We start from the raw sequence: 17,173 nt of genomic DNA, 5'->3' as shown, positions 1-17,173 counted from the left end.
AGTCTCTGCAGATTTTTTAGAAAACACGTCCGCGTACTGCTGGTAGTGTTTGGGGAGTGTGGAGAGATCCGCAGGCACCTCGGTGGAGGCTACCTGAATGCAGTCCCTCATGCATCTACCCTTACAGGACTGGCTCCTACCCAGTATTCTCCCCGAGGACCACTCTATATGAGGAGAATGGCAACGGAGCCAGGGAACTCCTAGGAGAACCTGGTCGATGCCCTCGGGCATAATGAGCAGAGACAACGTCTCGTGGGGGGACGGCGAGATTGAGAGCCCAAGGGATGCTGTCTGGTGTGTAATTTGGGACGGTAAGTTCGAACCATTGACAACCCTGATGGTTACGGGGTGAGGAAGTGGCACCAAGGGAATTGGGTGCCGTTGGGCGAAGGCCAAGGACATAAAGTTTCCCTCTGCTCCGGAGTCCACGCAGACCTCTACCTCCCAGGTGGAAGCACCGATCTCTAACGTCCCTCGGAAGGACGGTTTGGAGAACGTTCCAGTGTCTAGTAGGCCTCCTCCGACTACCACTAGACGCAATCATTTCCCGACCGCTGAGGGCATCTGTTGGCCAGGTGACCAGGCTGTCGACACTGGAAACAGCGCGCTGAGATTCGCACCGGGCGCGACTTAGAGCCGGTGCGAGACACCTCCATGGCCTACGGGGGCATGACTCCCAGAGCGGGGGGTTCAAGGGGTATAGAGAAGGCGGGAGCCAACCTGACCCTCAGTCTGGACTGAGAATGCTCCTACCCGCGCTCTGTAAAACGGAGATCTATGCAGGTGGAAACAGTAATCAGCTCCTCCAGACTAACGGGAACCTCCCTGGTGACTAGAGCATCTAGCTCTGTCAAACCTCTCCAGAACAGAGGGACGAGTGCTTTATCAGGCCATTCCAGCTCGGAAGCCAGTGTCCGGAAGCGGACGGCATAATGGCTGACCGAGAGGGATCCTTGTGTTAGTGCCAACAACTGGAGAGAGGTGTCGTGTGTGACCCGCGGCCCCAAGAAGACCTGCTTTAGGGAGGTCAGGAACTGAGCAGCACTCAGAACCACGGGGTCACCACGCTCCCACAGTGGAGTGGCCTATTCCAAAGTCCTGCCCGACAGGAGGGAGATGAACCCCACCTTAGCCCGCTCTGAAGGGAATCGCGTGGTCAGTAACTCAAGCTGGATAGAGCACTGGCTCACGAAACCCCTACTGGTGGCGCTGTCACCCGAGAACTTGTCGGGTAACGGGAGACGGGACAATGTCGGGACGGGAATGGATGTAGAGGCGCGGGAGACCGCCTCTGCTGCTGCCTGGACGGCGACTGCAGTGACGTCCGCAGCTGAGGCTGAGCGCTTGAGAGCAGACAACCTGCCCTCCAGCTTCTGGACATATCGCTGCAGGCGCTGCTCGTCCGTCATTGTTAGCCAGGCTCTGGCGCTATGCTGTTACGGGCTGACGGAACGCACCAAATAATAAAGATGAAATAATATAAGGGGTGCGTTCGCAGCCCAGGGCCACCGTGCAGAGGTGACCATCTGCTGCTAAACAATGAGGGGAAGGCGTGTAGGAGAAAAGCCGGACACCGGTAGGTAACTCCTGACCCGGTGCTAGCAGGCACGAACTCCGTTGCTTCACGTAGCACGTGCCAGCCGGCGAACAACCGCAACCTGTTTATGTCACAGGTCATGGTAGTGTGAACCGCTGCTTATGACGGGTGCAACGTCCGCCCTGACGGAGGGGGGGAGGCGGTGTACCCCAGAGAGGGGGCGGTGTACCCCAGAGAGGAGGAGGGGGGGCGGTGTATCCCAGAGAGAGGGGGAGGTGTTCTCCAGAGAGGGGGCGGTGTATCCCAGAGAGGGGGCGGTGTACCCCAGAGAGGGGGCGGTGTACTCCAGAGAGGGGGCGGTGTACCCCAGAGAGGGGGCGGTGTACCCCAGAGAGGGGGCGGTGTACTCCAGAGAGGGGGCGGTGTACCCCAGAGAGGGGGAGGTGTACCCCAGAGAGGGGGAGGTGTACTCCAGAGAGGGGGAGGTGTACCCCAGAGAGGGGGCGGTGTACTCCAGAGAGGGGGCGGTGTACCCCAGAGAGGGGGCGGTGTACCCCAGAGAGGGGGAGGTGTACTCCAGAGAGGGGGAGGTGTACCCCAGAGAGGGGGAGGTGTACTCCAGAGAGGGGGCAGTGGACCCCAGAGAGGGGGCGGTGTACTCCAGAGAGGGGGCGGTGTACCCCAGAGAGGGGGAGGTGTACTCCAGAGAGGGGGCGGTGTACCCCAGAGAGGGGGAAGTGTACTCCAGAGAGGGGGCAGTGTACCCCAGAGAGGGGGCGGTGTAGCTCAGAGAGGGGGTGGTGTACTCCAGAGAGGGGGCGGTGTATCGCAGAGAGGGGGCGGTGTACCCCAGAGAGGGGGCAGTGTATCCCAGAGAGGGGGCGGTGTAGCCCAGAGAGGGGGCGGTGTACCCCAGAGAGGGGGCGGTGTACTCCAGAGAGGGGGCGGTGTACTCCAGAGAGGGGGAGGTGTACTCCAGAGAGGGGGCGGTGTACCCCAGAGAGAGGGGGGGTGTACTCCAGAGAGAGGGGGCGGTGTACCCCAGAGAGGGGGAGGTGTACTCCAGAGAGGGGGCGGTGTACTCCAGAGAGGGGGCGGTGTACTCCAGAGAGGGGGCGGTGTACCCCAGAGAGGGGGAGGTGTACTCCAGAGAGGGGGCGGTGTACCCCAGAGAGAGGGGGGGTGTACTCCAGAGAGAGGGGGCGGTGTACCCCAGAGAGGGGGAGGTGTACTCCAGAGAGGGGGAGGTGTACCCCAGAGAGGGGGCGGTGTAGCCCAGAGAGGGGGCGGTGTACTCCAAAGAGGGGGCGGTGTACCCCAGAGAGGGGGCGGTGTAGCCCTGAGAGGGGGCGGTGTACCCCAGAGAGGGGGCGGTGTACCCCAGAGAGGGGGCGGTGTATCCCAGAGAGGGGGCGGTGTACCCCAGAGAGGGGGCAGTGTATCCCAGAGAGGGGGCGGTGTACTCCAGAGAGGGGGCGGTGTATCCCAGAGTGGAGGCGGTGTACCCCAGAGAGGAGGAAGGGGGCTGTGTATCCCAGAGAGAGGGGGCGGTGTACTCCACAGAGGGGGCGGTGTATCCCAGAGTGGGGGCGGTGTACCCCAGAGAGGGGGCGGTGTACTCTAGAGAGGGGGCGGTGTACCCCAGAGAGAGGGGGCTGTACCCCAGAGAGGGGGCGGTGTATCCCAGAGAGGGGGCGGTGTACTCCAGAGAGGGGGCGGTGTATCCCAGAGAGGGGGCGGTGTACTCCAGAGAGGTGGCGGTGTACTCCAGAGAGGGGGCGGTGTACTCTAGAGAGGGGCGGTGTACCCCAGAGAGGGGGCGGTGTACTCTAGAGAGGGGGCGGTGTACTCTAGAGAGGGGGCGGTGTACTCCATAGAGGGGCGGTGTACTCTAGAGAGGGGGCGGTGTACCCCAGAAAGGGGGTGGTGTACTCCAGAGAGGGGCGGTGTACTCCAGAGAGGGGGCGGTGTACTCCAGAGAGGGGGCGGTGTACCCCAGAGAGGGGGCGGTGTACTCCAGAGAGGGGGCGGTGTACCCCAGAGAGAGGGGGGGTGTACTGCAGAGAGGGGGCGGTGTACCCCAGAGAGGGGGAGGTGTACTCCAGAGAGGGGGAGGTGTACCCCAGAGAGGGGGCGGTGTATCCCACAGAGGGGGGGTGTACTCTAGAGAGGGTGCGGTGTACTCCAGAGAGGGGCGGTGTACTCCAGAGAGGGGGAGGTGTACTCCAGAGAGGGGGCGGTGTACTCCAGAGAGGGGGCGGTGTATCCCACAGAGGGGGCGGTGTACTCCAGAGAGGGGGGGTGTACTTTAGAGAGGGGGCGGTGTACTCTAGAGAGGGGGCGGTGTACTCCAGAGAGGGGCGGTGTACTCCAGAGAGGGGGCGGTGTACTCTAGAGAGGGGGGTGTACTCTAGAGAGGGGGCGGTGTACTCCAGAGAGGGGCGGTGTACTCTAGAGAGGGGGGTGTACTCCAGAGAGGGGGCGGTGTACTCCAGAGAGGGGGGGGTGTACTCCAGAGAGGGGGCGGTGTACTCCAGAGAGGGGGCGGTGTACTCTAGAGAGGGGGCGGTGTACTCCAGAGAGGGGCGGTGTACTCTAGAGAGGGGGCGGTGTACTCCAGAGAGGGGGCGGTGTACTCCAGAGAGGGGGCGGTGTACTCCAGAGAGGGGGCGGTGTACTCCAGAGAGGGGGGGTGTACTCCAGAGAGGGGGGTGTACTCCAGAGAGGGGGGGTGTACTCCAGAGAGGGGGAGGTGTACCCCAGAGAGGGGCGGTGTACTCCAGAGAGGGGCGGTGTACTCCAGAGAGGGGCGGTGTACCCCAGAGAGGGGGAGGTGTACTCCAGAGAAGGGGGGTGTACTCCAGAGAGGGGGGGTGTACTCCAGAGAGGGGGGGTGTACTCTAGAGAGGGGGCGGTGTACTCCAGAGAGGGGCGGTGTACCCCAGAGAGGGGGCGGTGTACTCCAGAGAGGGGGCGGTGTACTCCAGAGAGGGGGAGTGTACTCCAGAGAGGGGGAGTGTACTCCAGAGAGGGGCGGTGTACTCCAGAGAGGGGGAGTGTACTCCAGAGAGGGGGGGGTGTACTCCAGAGAGGGGGGGTGTACTCCAGAGAGGGGGCGGTGTACTCCAGAGAGGGGGCGGTGTACTCCAGAGAGGGGGAGTGTACTCCAGAGAGGGGCGGTGTACTCCAGAGAGGGGGAGTGTACTCCAGAGAGGGGCGGTGTACCCCAGAGAGGGGCGGTGTACTCCAGAGAGGGGGGGGTGTACTCCAGAGAGGGGGGGGGTGTACTCCAGAGAGGGGGAGTGTACTCCAGAGAGGGGGGGGGTGTACTCCAGAGAGGGGCGGTGTACTCCAGAGAGGGGGGGGTGTACTCCAGAGAGGGGGGGGGTGTACTCCAGAGAGGGGGAGTGTACTCCAGAGAGGGGGGGGGTGTACTCCAGAGAGGGGGGGTGTACTCCAGAGAGGGGGGGTGTACTCCAGAGAGGGGCGGTGTACTCCAGAGAGGGGCGGTGTACTCCAGAGAGGGGGAGTGTACTCCAGAGAGGAGGGGGTGTACTCCAGAGAGGGGGGGTGTACTCCAGAGAGGGGCGGTGTACTCCAGAGAGGGGGAGTGTACTCCAGAGAGGGGCGGTGTACTCCAGAGAGGGGCGGTGTACTCCAGAGAGGGGGGGTGTACTCCAGAGAGGGGCGGTGTACTCCAGAGGGGGGGGTGTACTCCAGAGAGGGGGGGTGTTATTGAGGGGTAGCTGGCAGGCGGTGATGCTCCAGGCTGTGACGCGGCCTCCCTTTCCTATATGTCTGCAGGGTGAGGTCAGGGGTCCACAGTCATTTAACCCTTTCATTCCCGCCCTCTTTGTGCCGGTGTTACAGCAGCTGCTGCTCAGCGTCTTCCCCGCCGGCTCCTCACTGTGTTGTGTGATTACTATTTTTTGTGAAACCTATAAAAAAACAGAAAAGAGAAGATTACTGATAATAAGAAACCAACTTCGCGCTTCTATCAGTATAATTACGGCAGCCCGGGCCGCCGCGCCTCACTCCGGGGGATTACGGTACTCGGCCGCGCCGGTTTCTGGTCTCGTCTCCAGTTCTTCGCCTCAGTTTCACCTGAATGAAGTAGAAGCTCCGCCCCCTCCGTTAGGATAAGCCAATCACACAGCAGCACAGGTTGCTATGGCGGCCGCTGAGTGGCTACTATCGCGCAGGTGTGAGCGCTCACCTGTGGTGACGTCAGTGCGAGGTGTGTCAGGTGGGCGTGCCGTGGGCGTGGTGTTGTTGGCTCCTCCCCCGGGCACTGTGTGTCCTCGCGTTTTGTTGCGTGGAGCCGGCGGGACGTGAGAAGAAGCATGAGGAGCCCGGGAACCACCGGAGCCCCCGCGCCGCTCCTGCTCCTCCTCAGCGGTGAGTGCCGGGACCGGAGACTGCTGAGGAGCGGTGTAGTGTGTGTGATACCGGGAGACACCGGAGCGGTGCAGTGTGTGTGATACCGGGAGACACCGGAGCGGTGCAGTGTGTGTGATACCGGGAGACACCGGAGCGGTGCAGTGTGTGTGTGATACCGGGAGACACCGGAGCGGTGCAGTGTGTGTGTGATACCGGGAGACACCGGAGCGGTGCAGTGTGTGTGATACCGGGAGACACCGGAGCGGTGCAGTGTGTGTGTGATACCGGGAGACACCGGAGCGGTGCAGTGTGTGTGTGATACCGGGAGACACCGGAGCGGTGCAGTGTGTGTGTGATACCGGGAGACACCGGAGCGGTGCAGTGTGTGTGTGATACCGGGAGACACACCGGAGCGGTGCAGTGTGTGTGATACCGGGAGACACACCGGAGCGGTGCAGTGTGTGTGATACCGGGAGACACCGGAGCGGTGCAGTGTGTGTGTGATACCGGGAGACACCGGAGCGGTGCAGTGTGTGTGTGATACCGGGAGACACACCGGAGCGGTGCAGTGTGTGTGATACCGGGAGACACACCGGAGCGGTGCAGTGTGTGTGATACCGGGAGACACCGGAGCGGTGCAGTGTGTGTGTGATACCGGGAGACACACCGGAGCGGTGCAGTGTGTGTGTGATACCGGGAGACACACCGGAGCGGTGCAGTGTGTGTGATACCGGGAGACACACCGGAGCGGTGCAGTGTGTGTGATACCGGGAGACACACCGGAGCGGTGCAGTGTGTGTGTGATACCGGGAGACACACCGGAGCGGTGTAGCGTGTGTGTGATACCGGGAGACACCGGAGCGGTGCAGTGTGTGTGATACCGGGAGACACACCGGAGCGGTGCAGTGTGTGTGATACCGGGAGACACACCGGAGCGGTGCAGTGTGTGTGATACCGGGAGACACACCGGAGCGGTGCAGTGTGTGTGTGATACCGGGAGACACCGGAGCGGTGCAGTGTGTGTGTGATACCGGGAGACACCGGAGCGGTGCAGTGTGTGTGTGATACCGGGAGACACCGGAGCGGTGCAGTGTGTGTGTGATACCGGGAGACACCGGAGCGGTGCAGTGTGTGTGTGATACCGGGAGACACCGGAGCGGTGCAGTGTGTGTGTGATACCGGGAGACACCGGAGCGGTGCAGTGTGTGTGTGATACCGGGAGACACCGGAGCGGTGCAGTGTGTGTGTGATACCGGGAGACACCGGAGCGGTGCAGTGTGTGTGTGATACCGGGAGACACCGGAGCGGTGCAGTGTGTGTGTGATACCGGGAGACACCGGAGCGGTGCAGTGTGTGTGTGATACCGGGAGACACCGGAGCGGTGCAGTGTGTGTGTGATACCGGGAGACACCGGAGCGGTGCAGTGTGTGTGTGATACCGGGAGACACCGGAGCGGTGCAGTGTGTGTGTGATACCGGGAGACACCGGAGCGGTGCAGTGTGTGTGTGATACCGGGAGACACCGGAGCGGTGCAGTGTGTGTGTGATACCGGGAGACACCGGAGCGGTGCAGTGTGTGTGTGATACCGGGAGACACCGGAGCGGTGCAGTGTGTGTGTGATACCGGGAGACACCGGAGCGGTGCAGTGTGTGTGTGATACCGGGAGACACCGGAGCGGTGCAGTGTGTGTGTGATACCGGGAGACACCGGAGCGGTGCAGTGTGTGTGTGATACCGGGAGACACCGGAGCGGTGCAGTGTGTGTGTGATACCGGGAGACACCGGAGCGGTGCAGTGTGTGTGTGATACCGGGAGACACCGGAGCGGTGCAGTGTGTGTGTGATACCGGGAGACACCGGAGCGGTGCAGTGTGTGTGATACCGGGAGACACCGGAGTGGTGTAGTGTGTGTGTGTGTGGGGGGGTGATACCGGGAGACACCGGAGCGGTGTAGTGTGTGTGTGTGATACCGGGAGACACCGGAGCGGTGTAGTGTGTGTGTGTGTGTGTGTGATACCGGGAGACACCGGAGCGGTGTAGTGTGTGTGTGTGTGTGTGTGTGATACCGGGAGACACCGGAGCGGTGTAGCATGTGTGTGGGGGGTGATACCGGGAGACACCGGAGCGGTGTAGCATGTGTGTGGGGGGTGATACCGGGAGACACCGGAGCGGTGCAGTGTGTGTGTGATACCGGGAGACACCGGAGCGGTGCAGTGTGTGTGATACCGGGAGACACCGGAGTGGTGTAGTGTGTGTGTGTGTGGGGGGGTGATACCGGGAGACACCGGAGCGGTGTAGTGTGTGTGTGTGATACCGGGAGACACCGGAGCGGTGTAGTGTGTGTGTGTGTGTGTGTGATACCGGGAGACACCGGAGCGGTGTAGTGTGTGTGTGTGTGTGTGTGTGATACCGGGAGACACCGGAGCGGTGTAGCATGTGTGTGGGGGGTGATACCGGGAGACACCGGAGCGGTGTAGCATGTGTGTGGGGGGTGATACCGGGAGACACCGGAGCGGTGTAGCGTGTGTGTGATACCGGGAGACACCGGAGCGGTGTAGTGTGTGTGTGATAGCGGGAGACACCGGAGCGGTGTAGCGTGTGTGTGATACCAGGAAACACCGGAGCGGTGTTGTGTGCTTGTGATACCGGGAGACACCAGAGAGGTGTAGTGTCTGTGTGTGTGTGTGGGGGGGGTGATACCGGGAGACACCGGAGTGGTGTAGTGTGTGTGTGGGGGGGATGATACCGGGAGACATCGGAGTGGTGAAGTGCGTGTGTGATACCGGGAGACACCGGAGCGGTGCAGTGTGTGTGATACCGGGAGACACCGGAGCGGTGCAGTGTGTGTGATACCGGGAGACACCGGAGCGGTGCAGTGTGTGTGATACCGGGAGACACCGGAGCGGTGCAGTGTGTGTGATACCGGGAGACACCGGAGCGGTGTAGTGTGTGTGATACCGGGAGACACCGGAGCGGTGTAGTGTGTGTGATACCGGAAGACACCGGAGCGGTGCAGTGTGTGTGATACCGGGAGACACCGGAGCGGTGCAGTGTGTGTGATACCGGGAGACACCGGAGCGGTGTAGTGTGTGTGTGATACCGGGAGACACCGGAGCGGTGTAGTGTGTGTGTGTGTGTGTGTGGGGGGGTGATACTGGGAGACACCGGAGCGGTGTAGTGTGTGTGTGTGGGGGGGGTGATACTGGGAGACACCGGAGTGGTGTAGTTGTGTGTGTGTGTGGGGGGGTGATACCGGGAGACACCGGAGCGGTGTAGTGTGTGGGGGGGTGATACCGGGAGACACCGGAGCGGTGTAGTGTGTGTGTGTGTGAGTGTGCGTGTGATACCGGGAGACACCGGAGCGGTGTAGTGTGCGTGTGATACCGGGAGACACCGGAGCGGTGTAGTGTGCGTGTGATACCGGGAGACACCGGAGCGGTGTAGTGTGCGTGTGATACCGGAGCGGTGTAGTGTGCGTGTGATACCGGGAGACACCGGAGCGGTGTAGTGTGTGTGTGCGTGTGATACCGGGAGACACCGGAGCGGTGTAGTGTGTGGGGGGGTGATACCGGGAGACACCGGAGCAGTGTAGTGTGTGTGTGTGATACCGGGAGACATCGGAGCGCTGTAGTGTGTGTGTGTTTGTGATACCGGAGCGGTGTAGTGTCTGTGTGTGTGTGTGGGGGGGGTGATACCGGGAGACACCGGAGCGGTGTAGTGTCTGTGTGTGTGTGTGGGGGGGGTGATACCGGGAGACACCGGAGCGGTGTGTGTGTGGGGGGGATGATACCGGGAGACACCGGAGCGATGTCGTGTGTGTGTGTGTGTGTGTGCGATACTGGGAGACACCGGAGCGGTGTAGTGTGTGTGAGGGGGGTGATACCGAGAGACACCGGAGCGATGTAGTGTGTGTGAGATACCGGGAGACACCGGAGCGGTGTAGTGTGTGATACTGGGAGACACCGGAGCGCTGTAGTGTGTGTGTGTGATACCGGGATAGACACCGGAGCGATGTAGTGTGTGTGTGATACTGGGAGACACCGGAGCGGTGTAGTGTGTGGGGGGATGATACCGGGAGACATCGGAGCGGTGTAGTGTGTGTGATACTGGGAGACACCGGAGCGGTGTAGTGTGTGTGGGGGGGTGATACCGGGAGACACCGGAGCGCTGTAGTGTGTGTGTGTGATACCGGGAGACACCGGAGCGGTGTAGTGTGTGTGTGTGTGTGGGGTGATACCGGGAGACACCGGAGCGGTGTAGTGTGTGTGTGTGTGTGGGGTGATACCGGGAGACACCGGAGCGGTGTAGTGTGTGTGGGGGGGATGATACCGGGAGACACCGGAGCGGTGTAGTGTGTGTGTGTGTGGGGGGTGATACTGGGAGACACCGGAGCGGTGTAGTGTGTGTGTGTGTGTGTGTGTGTGTGTGTGGGGGGGGTGATACCGGGAGACACCGGAGCGCTGTAGTGTGTGTGTGTGGGGGGGGTGATACCGGGAGAGACACCGGAGCGCTGTAGTGTGTGTGTGATACCGGGAGAGACACCGGAGCGCTGTAGTGTGTGTGTGATACCGGGAGAGACACCGGAGCGCTGTAGTGTGTGTGTGATACCGGGAGAGACACCGGAGCGCTGTAGTGTGTGTGTGATACCGGGAGAGACACCGGAGCGCTGTAGTGTGTGTGTGTGTGTGGGGGGGATGATACCGGGAGACACCGGAGCGCTGTAGTGTGTGTGTGTGTGATACTGGGAGACACCGGAGCGGTGTAGTGTTTGTGTGTGTGTGGGGGGGTGATACCGGGAGACACCGGAGCGGTGTAGTGTGTGTGCGTGGGGGGTGATACCGGGAGACACCGGAGCGGTGTAGTGTGTGTGTGTGGGGGGGGTGATACCGGGAGAGACACCGGAGCGCTGTAGTGTGTGTGTGATACCGGGAGAGACACCGGAGCGCTGTAGTGTGTGTGTGATACCGGGAGAGACACCGGAGCGCTGTAGTGTGTGTGTGATACCGGGAGAGACACCGGAGCGCTGTAGTGTGTGTGTGATACCGGGAGAGACACCGGAGCGCTGTAGTGTGTGTGTGATACCGGGAGAGACACCGGAGCGCTGTAGTGTGTGTGTGATACCGGGAGAGACACCGGAGCGCTGTAGTGTGTGTGTGATACCGGGAGAGACACCGGAGCGCTGTAGTGTGTGTGTGTGTGTGGGGGGGATGATACCGGGAGACACCGGAGCGCTGTAGTGTGTGTGTGTGATACTGGGAGACACCGGAGCGGTGTAGTGTTTGTGTGTGTGGGGGGGTGATACCGGGAGACACCGGAGCGGTGTAGTGTGTGTGCGTGGGGGGTGATACCGGGAGACACCGGAGCGGTGTAGTGTGTGTTGGGGGGGATACCGGGAGAGACACCGGAGCGGTGTAGTGTGTGTGTGTGGTGATACCGGGAGACACCGGAGCGCTGTAGTGTGTGTGTGATACCGGGAGAGACATCGGAGCGGTGTAGTGTGTGTGTGTGTGTGATACTGGGAGACACCGGAGCGGTGTAGTGTGTGTGGGGGGGTGATACCGGGAGACACCGGAGCGATGTAGTGTGTGTGATACTGGGAGACACCGGAGCGGTGTAGTGTGTGTGTGTGTGTGTGATACTGGGAGACACCGGAGCGGTGTAGTGTGTGTGTGTGTGATACTGGGAGACACCGGAGCGGTGTAGTGTGTGTGTGTGATACTGGGAGACACCGGAGCGGTGTAGTGTGTGTGTGTGATACTGGGAGACACCGGAGCGGTGTAGTGTGTGTGTGTGTGAGATACTGGGAGACACCGGAGCGGTGTAGTGTGTGTGTGTGATACCGGGGGAGACACCGGAGCGGTGTAGTGTGTGTGTGTGATACCGGGAGAGACACCGGAGCGGTGTAGTGTGTGTGATACTGGGAGACACCGGAGCGGTGTAGTGTGTGTGTGGGGGGGGATGATACCGGGAGACACCGGAGCGGTGTAGTGTGTGTGATACTGGGAGACACCGGAGCGGTGTAGTGTTTGTGTGTGTGGGGGGGTGATACCGGGAGACACCGGAGCGGTGTAGTGTGCGTGCGTGGGGGGTGATACCGGGAGACACCGGAGCGGTGTAGTGTGTGTTGGGGGGATACCGGGAGAGACACCGGAGCGGTGTAGTGTGTGTGTGTGTGGGGGGTGATACCGGGAGACACCGGAGCGCTGTAGTGTGTGTGTGATACCGGGAGAGACATCGGAGCGGTGTAGTGTGTGTGTGTGATACTGGGAGACACCGGAGCGGTGTAGTGTGTGTGGGGGGGTGATACCGGGAGACACCGGAGCGATGTAGTGTGTGTGTGTGTGGGGGTGATACCGGGAGACACCGGAGCGGTGTAGTGTGTGTGTGTGTGATACTGGGAGACACCGGAGCGGTGTAGTGTGTGTGTGATACTGGGAGACACCGGAGCGGTGTAGTGTGTGTGTGTGTGATACTGGGAGACACCGGAGCGGTGTAGTGTGTGTGTGTGTGTGTGGGGGGGTGATATCGGGAGACACCGGAGCGGTGTAGAGTGTGTGTGTGATACTGGGAGACACCGGAGCGGTGTAGTGTGTATGGGGGGTGATACCGGGAAAGACACTGGAGCGGTGTAGTGTGTGTGTGGGGTTTACGGGTAGTCACCGGAGCGGTGTAGTGTGTGTGGGGGGGTGATACCGGGAGAGACACCGGAGCGGTGTAGTGTGTATTGGGGGGGGAGAGACACCTTAGTGGTGTCGTGTGTGTGTGGGGGGGTGATACCGGGAGACACCGGAGTGGTGGGGTTTACCGGTAGTCACCGGAGCGGTGTATTGGGGGGAGAGACACCTTAGTGGTGTGTGTGTGGGGGTGATACAGGGAGACACCGGAGAGGTGTAGTGTGTGGGGGTGATACCAGGAGAGACACCGGAGCGGTGTAGTGTGTGTGGGGGGGGGGGGGAGACACCTTAGTGGTGTGTGTGTGTGAGGGGGTGATACCGGGAGACACCGGAGCGGTGTAGTGTGTGGGGGGTGATACCGGGAGAGACACCGGAGCGGTGTAGTGTGTGTGTGTGTGTGGTGATAGCAGCTCTGTTCACGGACTGACTTTGGCTCCCCTGACTGGAGCTTCTGGCGTTTGAGGCTGTGGCACCGGGTCAGGGAGCTGTGATCGGACGCAGCTCGGCAGGAGCTGCTGGTGACATCAGAGCAGACAAGCTGATGAGCCGTCCGACACTGGGCGCTGTTCCCACATAGGTCTGAGGCGTCCGTCCGCTCTCCCCGTTGATTTATGTGACTTCCTCGTGTCCGGTACGATGGATCCCGCTGATCTTGTGCAGGGAGCATTGCATGGACGCTCAGAATTCTGCCGGTGACTGCGGGACCGTTTGTTCCTCGGCGCGGTCACATCTCTGGGTCTTGAATTTCTCCTTTTTGTCAGTGACATCGTTGAACAATCTCCATTTCTGAATGAGTTTTTGCCTGATGATGGAGCTGTTCTGGTTCGGTCGCTCGCCTCTGTTCACATTACACCATTATCGGCTGCTGTAATGCAGCTCCGGCTTCTGCAGTGTATGGGATGAGAATCGGGAGATAGTGGCTACTGATAACACGGAGCCGCCGGTCTGATCTCCGGACGTGTGGTGGTGCGGGCAGAGGAGATGTCTCAGGAGGTCAGACGTAGGGGCCGCGGGTCTCGTCAGTGTCCGGGCCAGACCATCGCTGGGGCGCATTCACCCCTGGTCATTTCTCAGTACCGGCAGTGGATCGTTTCCTGACGTTTCGTGCTAATTATTCTTTCCTTGCAGATTTGCTGCTGTTTCTCATCTGTGATGTTCGGTCTTTTGGTATTTTTGCATCTTTTTTTTCATCCTTTCAAAAAAAAAAAAAAGGGGGACAAACTCCTATACGGCCGCATTGTGTGCAGTGTTCCTTCCATCACTCCAGTGTTTGCATGTTTTTCTGCTGCAGATACTGAATGTGTTCTCATGGCCGTACTGCCCCAGGAGCCTGCGGACCAGCAGCATCGTTCCAAGACCCGCTCATTTAGGACCAGTTATTTTTACCTGCAGGCTTTCTGATTTTAATGTGATTGTGAAGGGTAAATCCACACCTAGAACTCGGCGAATTTACAGCAGATAATGATGTATTAGATATGTTAAATGCTCATCGCAGCATCAAAACCTCATCGTGGGAACTTCATCTAATAGTCAAAAGGTCACAAAGGAACCCAAGGTCTCTGCTAAATAACTAAAGGCCTCTGAGATTCGCTGATAATATTCCTGAGCTTACCATCAGGAGGACAGTGAACAATGGTGCACGGCAGCACTGCAAGGAGAAAGTCACCGCTCTGCAGTTTCCTCAGATCATCTGGACAAGACGGGAGTTGCTGGGACAGTGTTCTCTGGACGAGGAGATCAGAGTGGAGTTTTTGGTATAAATGAGAAGCGTTATGTTTGAAGAGAAATTCCAGCATAAATCCCCCTACATCAGTGACACATGGCAGTGGTGGTATCAAGGTTTGGGCTGGTTCTGCTGCCTATGGGCCAGGACGGGCACCATCACTGATCCTGGGCTGGCATCCGAGGGGGAGGGCATCCTTGGCACTTTCCCAGGGCCTCCATCTACAAGATATCATGTTCTTGAATCTCTGGAGAATGAGGGTCCGAAGCCACAAGTCGTTCTATAGAAGAATAAAGAAGAGTCACATCCTGACCACAATCCTATAGAAATGTTGTGGATGGAGCTGAAGCAAAAAGGTGGAGAAACCACCGACCTCACAAGACCAGCTGATTGGTAGGAGGAAGAGGATAAATCTCCATCCGATGTGCAGGAATAATCCATAGTGATGGGCGAGCGCGCTCGATAAAGGCTCACCTGTCTTCAGCATGCTCTTATGTCCGAGTCCCCGCGGCTGCATGGCTCATTCTCACGGCTGTTAGTGTTGGGCAATCCCTGCATGTGTTGAGGCTAACAAATAGCTGTGAGACCTGTAGCCGCGGGGACTCGGACATAATATATGAGCACGCCGAAGACTCGCAGCACATGAGCATGCTCAGATAACGCCTTATACCACCGTACCAGAGCGCGTGCTTCACTAATTGATACGCAGAGGAGGGGGCCGCACATACTTGGTGGGTACGGAAAGTATTCAGACCCCTTCAAATATTTCACTGATTCATTGGGGCCATTTGGTAAATTCAATAAAGTTCATTTTTTCCTCATTAGTGTGCACTCTGCCCCCCATCTTGACTGAAAAAAAACAGAAATGTAGAAATTTTTGCAAATTTATTAATGAAAACCTGAAATCTCACATGTTCATAAGTATTCAGCCCCTTTTCTCAGTATTGAGTAGACGCACCTTTTGAGCTAGTACAGCCATGAGTCTTTTTGGGAATGATGCCACAAGTTTCTCACCCCTGGATTTGGGGATCCTCGGCCATTCTTCCTTGCAGATCCTCTCCGGTTCCGTCAGGTTGGATGGTGAGCGTTGGTGGACAGCCATTTTCGGGTCTCTCCAGAGATGCTCCATTTGGTTTAGGTCAGGGCTCTGGCTGGGCCGGTCAGGAATGGTCACAGAGTTGTTCTGAAGCCTCTCCTTTATTTTAGCTGCGTGCTTAGGGTCATTGTCTTGTTGGAAGGTGAACCTTCGGCCAGGTCTGAGGTCCTGAGCACTCTGGAAGAGGTTTTCATCCAGGATCTCTCTGTACTTGGCCGCATTCATGTTTCCTTCAATGGCAACCAGTCAGGTTAGGTTCTTTAGAAGGACGTAGATCTGGGGATTTATTCTGACAGAATTTTATAGGCTGAACTGGATGGATTGTCTTTTTTCGGCCTTACTAACTACCGTATGTTACTATGTCCTGCTCCTGCAGCTGAAAAACACCCCAATAGAATGCCACCACCATGTTTCACTGTTGGGATTGTATTGGGCAGGTGATGAGCAGTGCTTGGTTTTCTCCACGCATACCGCTTAGAATTATCACTAAAAAGTTCTATCTTCGTCTCATCAGACCAGAGAGTCTTATTTCTCATAGTCTGGGAGTCCTTCATGTGTTTTTTAGCAAACTCTGAGAGCTTTCCTATGTCTTCCACTGAGGAGAGGCTTCCGTCGGGCCACTCTGCCATAAAGGCCCGACTGGTGGAGGGCTGCAGGGATAGGTGACTTTGTGGAACTTTCTCCCATCTCCCTACTGCATCTGTGGAGCTCAGCCACAGTGATCTTGGGGTTCTTCTTTACCTCTCTCACCAAGGCTCTTCTCCCACGTTTGCTCAGTTTGGCTGGATGGCCAGGTCTAGGAAGACTTCTGCTGGTCCCAAACTTCGTCCATGTAAGGATTATGGAGGCCACTGTGCTCTCAGGAACCTTGAGTACTGCAGAAATTCTTTTGTAACCTTGGTCAGCTCTGCGCCTTGCCACAATTCTGTCTCTGAGCTCCTTGGCCAGTTCCTTTGGCCTCATGATTCTCATTTGGTCTGACATGCACTGTGAGCTGTGAGGTCTTATATAGACAGGTGTGCGCCTTTACAAATCAAGTCCTATCAGTGTAATTACACACAGCTGGACTCCAATGAAGGAGTAGAACCATCTCAAGGAGGATCACAAGGAAATGGACAGCATGGGACCAAAATATGAGTGTCTGAGCAAAGGGGCTGAATACTTATGATCATGTGATATTTCATTTTTTTTTTTTTTTTTATACCTTTTCAAAAATTTCTACATTTCTGTTTTTTCAGTCAGGATGGGGTGCAGGGTGGACATTAATGAGAAAAAAAATGAACTTTTTTGAATTTACCAAATGGCTGCAATGAAACAAAGAGTGAAAAATGTAAAGGGGTCTGAATACTTATCGTACCCACTGTATACAGCGCACAGATGCAGAGGAGGGGGCACATACTTTTCCCGCTCAGACATTGCAGCAGTGATAATGGAGTCTTGGGTTTTCTGATTTTGTTTCTTTTCAGACTTTTGTCGGAATTTGATGTAATTTTAGATCAACTTTATGCGAAAATATGGAATATTTTGAGGGTTCACAAACTTTCACCCTGCAGTGCTGTCCCCCTCCCAGGACCCCCCTCATACCCCCCAGTCTTTAGTGCTGGGGTCTGCAGATCCTCCTCAGGTCACACAGTCCCTCACACCCTCACACTGGGGGAAGGGGGTCTCTCATTTCTACACAAAGACCCCACATGCCCTCCCCCCATCTACTGCCCACACTTCTCCAGCCCCTCCCCCACAGCCAGCATCTGCGGTGCAGAGGACT

General features: G+C 58.4%; 1 protein-coding gene across 1 annotated transcript in view; it reads left to right on the top strand.

Annotated features, from left to right (window-relative positions):
- Positions 1–5,734: 5,734 nt before the first annotated feature.
- PTGFRN (prostaglandin F2 receptor inhibitor) overlaps positions 5,735–17,173 on the top strand; it is a 36,661-nt gene continuing 25,222 nt past the window's right edge. Inside the window, exon 1 of the mRNA XM_073551041.1 lies at positions 5,735–5,935. Coding sequence (XP_073407142.1) covers positions 5,881–5,935 — 55 coding nt within the window. The 5' untranslated portion in view covers positions 5,735–5,880. The remainder of the gene's footprint in view (positions 5,936–17,173) is intronic.

The sequence above is a fragment of the Dendrobates tinctorius genome, unplaced genomic scaffold (genome assembly GCF_039654945.1).
Source record: "Dendrobates tinctorius isolate UK_male_01 unplaced genomic scaffold, ASM3965494v1 ptg000172l, whole genome shotgun sequence".
In the NCBI taxonomy this organism is placed as follows: Eukaryota; Metazoa; Chordata; class Amphibia; order Anura; family Dendrobatidae; genus Dendrobates; species Dendrobates tinctorius.
Note: the sequence above shows the minus strand (reverse complement) of the source record. Positions and strands in the feature narration are given on the sequence as shown.